At 46.9% G+C, this 6,074-nt stretch overlaps 1 protein-coding gene across 1 annotated transcript in view; it reads right to left on the bottom strand.

Moving 5' to 3' along the window:
• Nucleotides 1-4,427: 4,427 nt before the first annotated feature.
• Nucleotides 4,428-6,074, bottom strand: part of LOC123729227 (uncharacterized) — a 41,654-nt gene continuing 40,007 nt past the window's right edge. Inside the window, 1 exon segment of the mRNA XM_045703505.2 lies at nt 4,428-6,015. Coding sequence (XP_045559461.2) covers nt 5,576-6,015 — 440 coding nt within the window. The 3' untranslated portion in view covers nt 4,428-5,575.

Here is a 6,074-nt window from a genome sequence, read left to right as displayed (position 1 = left end):
CAATTGACAACCATGGCCTTGAATGCCAAAAAAACAACCTTACTAAAGCACATGTTATTGCTATCACTCTCTACTGGCTTCGGGATACTCACATGGATCCTCTTAGGATCCCTCACCCTGGACCCATCTTCCTCTACTACTCTCTTCACTGCCTCATCATATGACACCTTCTGCACTACTCTGATCCTGGCAACCTCAACCTGCCTTTCTCTCACCAGACACCTCTGATCTCCAGCACCATGGGTACCTCTACAGTTTACACTCACAACTTTTCCCACCGATACTACACATTCCTTTGTCTCATGTCCTCCTGCAGACTTCTCACATCTAGGAATATCCCTCCTGCTGCCACCTGACCATAAGCTTGACACCTAAAACACTGTAATGGATTCAGGACAAAAGCGCTCACGGGATAACTGTCACATCCTAACTTGACTTTATCTTGTAAAGACTCTTCCTCAAAACTCAGTAGTACAGACTGTGTCTTCTTTGTTTCACCAAGCTCTCTACGAGTCTGCATCGCACCAAACAGAGGGTGTCACAGACACCGGGAATCTTCAACTTCAGTTGATCCTCCTCACTCCTTTCACTTCTTTCCCCAGTCGCATGGTTTAGAACGCATGCTCCCTCTGGACGGCAGAAATGCAAAAAATCCACACGATTCCACTTTGAGTGCCTTACACCGACCCATCATTCCCCAACCTTTACTCCACCCAACCTGACACCACATATGGATCTGCCAGAAGACAAGGATCCATTCTCTCCAAAAAATCTCACTCCCACTGGGCCAGAATCGGTCTTCACAAAAGTTCTGTTTGATCCACCACTCCATATTCACTGAAAACATGTTTCAATTTTCTCCTTTTTTTCCTGTCCGCCATCTTCTCCTTCATCAGATCTTCCAGAAGGCTTGTGCATTCCCCCATCTCCCCATCTCATGGCCACTGGTGTGTAGTTATGTTATGTTATATACCTAATAACACACAGTTTCTTACCCCAGAGGCGCAACATCGCAAGACTTCCGGGAACACTTGCGAAACAGACCAAGCAGACCAGGCTGGGATTATGTGTTTAAGAAGTCAACGAGAGACGGAAAACATTCTTCCATAGTTGTTAATTTTCTCTAAATCTAAAGGCACAACCTAGATTCTAGCCAATGTTTTGAGTAGTTGAACATGTTATTACTCAGACCTTGTGAAGGTGACAAACTGACATGTTTTCATTTTCGTCAAAAACAACTTTATATCGGAGTGCCTTTGATGTGACGGCCTGCACATGAGCAGTTAGGCGCGAGATGACCGTTAGACCCGATGACGTGTTTCTGTGCATGAACTTAGCTAGCCAACGTTGATATGACATCGACTACAAGCGTGATCAGGGATTTCTACTGGAGAAGCAGTTCCTGGCTTCATGCTGTACTGTCTTTGCTAGTACAATTGTTGTGTTTTTAAAGATACATAGGACTGAAATATATGTTTTGGAAATATGAACATCCACGAAAAGGGCTCTAACCTAAATGACACAGTCTCTAAAAGGCCACAGGCCTCAACGGGGAGTTTAGTCGTCGCGTGCATAATCCTATCCGGCATGACAGGCAGGGCAGAGGGGCAGAGCAGCTAAGGGACCAGACAGGATCAAGTCCTCGTGTGCCTCTGGCAGTACTAGAGGGGCAGCTGATAGCCAGTGTCATTTTAGAGAACCATGTTGGCCAGGAGGGTGCCTGCTCTGGTGCACGTAAGGGGCTTAGGTGCTGCCCCGTGAGGAGAATGCACAAGGACAGAAAAGCAGTCTTGGGCCGCCCCATTGAACGCCCTGGGTGTCGCAAAGGACCCTCTAACTCAGCTGGTGCAGGTCTGCTGGGGCCCATCCGTTGGCAGTGAGTACGATGCCAGAGGCTGGCCACGGCTGGAGGTGGTAGCTCGCCTACTGCGACGCAGGATGGCGGCACACCAGTCACAACTGTCATCGGCAGCTCACTGGCTGTAAACAGAATTACTAACTTGATTGGCCACCAGATGGTGTTACAGGACCTATCCTTTCTTCATGGTTCAGTTACCTAATGGTTCTCTCATACCTCTGAAGTCATTGTCAGATGATAAAGCTTCAGCAAAACTTAGTGAGGACCCTTTTGAGAAGATTCTACATGCCCTGCTGCTTTGAATATGAAGAAAGTGAGATCTGTCGAGTTCAATTTCAGTTGGAGGTGTCAGAAATATCTCCCAAAAATGACACTTTTGAGGGACAAATGGTTTATATTTATCATACCTAACCCACACGTGAGTTATGTTGACATTGGAAAGGGGGTCGGTCGTTCCACCGATTCGGTGCGTTTTGATGAGTGCAGCCTAACTTAATTTCATCCAATTTTTACATTCTGCATAAAGAGCACATGTTCAACTTCATAAAAACAACGTAAAAATAAATAAATAAAAGTAAGTTCCTATTCAGTGCCAAATAAAGTAACAGGGTTGACCATAACAGGGCTGACCGTAACAGGGTTGACCGTAACAGGATTGACGATTTCTTCTTAAATCAGCCATAAATCCCCTTGTGACAGGGGGAATGGAAGCTTGTTCTGTGCAACAGGGAGTGGCAATTGAATGCAAGCTTCCCAAATAGAAGAATAATTGTTCAAACATTTCTAACCTAACTTCTATGGGTAACAGGGTTGACTTGTTATGCTCGAATCACTCCGTTTTCCACCACAAAACCCCAGGCCCAAAAGAGTATAACATGATTAGAAATAAAACCATGAGGAAACCTGTAGGAAACTTGATCATTTCAACATCACTAGTTTCAAGCACTCTAAAGCTAATTTCTGACAAGAATATTGAGAGGCCAGAACAAACACTGCAGGTTTACAACAGCTGCTGGTCTCTGGTTCCTCAAAATAGATCTAGAGGAACTGGTAGAAACATTGAAACCACCCTCTGTGATTTTAACCTTGAACCCCAGTTCATGGATTCAAAGCTGCAGGGGCATACATACAGGCACCCAAGAGACGCCAAGTGGACAAACTCACACTCGAGTACCATTGGACTGAACAGCCAATAGGATACATCACCATAAATGGAATGTGTAATATATACCATGCATTAGTATGATGGCAAAATCAATGGATGATCAATGAACAAGGAACTTGAAACTTTGTACAATGAGGAACTTTGACCTTTTCTGTATGTATGGTTGATGATGGGTGGGTTATGGAGTCATCCTGAGCTGCACAGCAGGTGTGAAGAGGTCTCTACAATGCAGTGATTTTGTGTGTGTGTGTGTGTGTGTGTGTGTGTGTGTGTGGCATGTGTGTGGGGTAGAAACTCTATTTCCTACATTTCCTTGTGGCCAGGGTGGGGACGGGAAGCCCATGGTCATTTCCACCCTTTAGCCTGTCTGAGAAGGGCAAAGGTCACATTCGTCATAGCCATAAGCCTGCTCACTCTAACTGCTGTGACCTCTCACTTTCTCTCTCTCACAACACACACACATATAAATCACATATTCATTCTCACTGTATTGGGAACCCACTTACAGTATCTCTTGCTCTCTAACATAAACGTACAGGGACACACACACTAAGAAAGTCCCTCACAAGCAATTAAATCATTTTGGGATATCAAAGCCGGTCAGGTGTTTTATCCTTAGTTTTTCCTGGCCCAATTACAATCTCTCTGTGTGTGCATGAGTGTTTGTGTTAGGTTTGAGTGATTGCTGTGGAGTTGTGTATGTGTGTGTTTGTCACGACTTCCGCCGAAGTCGGTCCCTCTCCTTGTTCGGGCGGCGTTCGGCGGTCGACGTCACCGGTCTTCTAGCCATCGCCGCTCCACCTTTCATTTTCCATTTGTTTTGTCTTGTTTTCCCACACACCTGGTTCACATTCCCTCATCATACTAAATGTGCATTACCCTCTGTTTCCCCTATATCTGTGTGTGGAATTGTTCTTTGTGTAGGTTGTTACGCTACAGGCTGGCTTGCGCTAGGTTTGTTTCATACCTAGGTTTGTTTGTTTTGTTTAATCCGGTTCATGTTACCGTGGTTGTGCTTTGTGCTGCCTCGCCTGTGCCTTTGGGCCAGGGTGTATATTAAAGTTCTCCTGTTATCACCCATTTCTGCTCTCCTGCGCCTGACTTCCCGGCAACCAGTCACTCACCCCGTTACAGTGTTGCGTGATCTGGTGACACAGTCATGGTTACAGCCATGCTCTCCATGATGGAATATCCTTTCTGAACTCCCCAGTACTGGTGGAATAGAATGGCTCTACTAGCCATGGAACTGCATGACCCATTCAACGACTTGAAAATGTCTTTCCTTCCTACCTCCCTTGATGAACTCTCCCTTGATGATCTACCGCAACATGATTGTTGAAAGCTATCTCTTCACCTATCCATTTGTGTTGGATCTGAGACACAAATAACTCCGCGACACATACATGGATTTGGAAGGTAAATGCACTTTAATTACGATCCACACCTGCTGGCAGCCCCAGACGAACGGAAGGAGAGAGAGGACAAATAGAGCGAAGTAAAACAGCGACATTCAGAGACAAACCACAATACAAAAAAAACCCAATACCAATATGTACAACATATATACAACAGAGCTATTTTACACACAGGTATAAAAAACCTTTGACATCTTCGACAACCGCAGTGTGTTACAGAGACCGCACAGGCAACAGTGTCATGTTTTAACTCAGTTCTCTCATGGTTCAAATGGATTGGGGTCAGGCTCTACTCTCTTGTCTGAACTTTCCCTCTTTTTTAAATCTAAAGCTTGCATTCATTGATTCTTTTTTGCTCTTTTGTTGCTCCTTCAGTCATTTTCTCTCTCTCTCCTGGCAACAGGCATGAAGATCTGTAATGCTTATCACACACACACCAAGCACTGACACGCGTACACACACCTCGCACTGACACACGCAGACACAAAGACACACACACACATAATAATTATACCACAGTTTATCCTTCAATAATTAATGTGGAAATGGACTAATTGGAATTAAAACCACGTTGCCCTTCCCTCCCATTCCCTGTCAGTTGCCTTCCAGCCCAGGAGGCCACAGTGCAGGGCTACCGTCTCTGTAGAGGTCCAGTTACAGATATCACTAGCAGGCCATCTAGGCCTTCCAGGGCAACCAGGGCAGTGGGGTGCCTACAGAGGGACGTTAACACCTGGGGAATGGCTCAAATGGCTCCTCACAGTTGTTCCCATAAAACACAGAAACACTCAGACACAAGCCAGACTCGTAACTCAAGGCCAACCCTCATAAGATTAGCTCTGGGGTCAGCAGGTCAGAAGTGCATGATGTCATAAGTCGGAGGTTAAAGTTCACCGCCATGCTGTTTCTTGATGATCTGCTTAACTACCCCGTAGGCCCAGTATTCTACACCAATAATATATGCTATTTAGCAGATGACAGTCTCAGCTCACAAAAGATGAGGAGTCAACTCAGAGAGGGATGGGTCGGGTGAGGTCATCACCACAGGAACCTATGCAGCATGGCACAGCGGTGGGGCCCAGGGCCAGGCAGAGAGAAGTGGGTGCAAAATAATAAAAGCCTCTGACAGTTCAAAGGTCACACCTCCAGTTCTTGATTGTCTGAGCAATGGAAGCGGTTGAGCTTCTCCCTCTCCAGGTTGGAGATGTCCTGTTTGGCGGCGGGGGTTGAGGGTTTGAGTGCAGGGGAGGGTTGTGAGGGGGCTGGGGAGGGGGGCAAAGTGAGCTCGATCTCCTCGCAGCAGCGCGGTACAGGGACAGGGGTGTGGGCGGTGGTGTTGGGGTTGAGAGGGGGCAGGAGGGGCGCGGGGTGGTCCAGGTTTCGGACAAGGGTGACGAACTCCCTCTGGTTGTTGATGCCCTCCTCCTGGGGCCCGCCCTGCGTCTTTTTCCGTCGTCGGTGGAGACGGGAGAGGAAGAGGGCGCAAGCAGCGCAGCCACACGCCATTACTAACGCTGACACACCCACCAACACCATGTAGAGATTGACCCCTCCACGAGCTGGGTCTGACATGGCACCTAGTGAGAGAGCGAGAGAGAGAGATAGAGAGCGAGAGAGCGAGAGAGAGAGAGAGAGA

The sequence above is a fragment of the Salmo salar genome, chromosome 20 (genome assembly GCF_965601325.2).
Source record: "Salmo salar chromosome 20, fSalSal1, whole genome shotgun sequence".
Lineage (NCBI taxonomy): Eukaryota > Metazoa > Chordata > Actinopteri > Salmoniformes > Salmonidae > Salmo > Salmo salar.
Note: the sequence above shows the minus strand (reverse complement) of the source record. Positions and strands in the feature narration are given on the sequence as shown.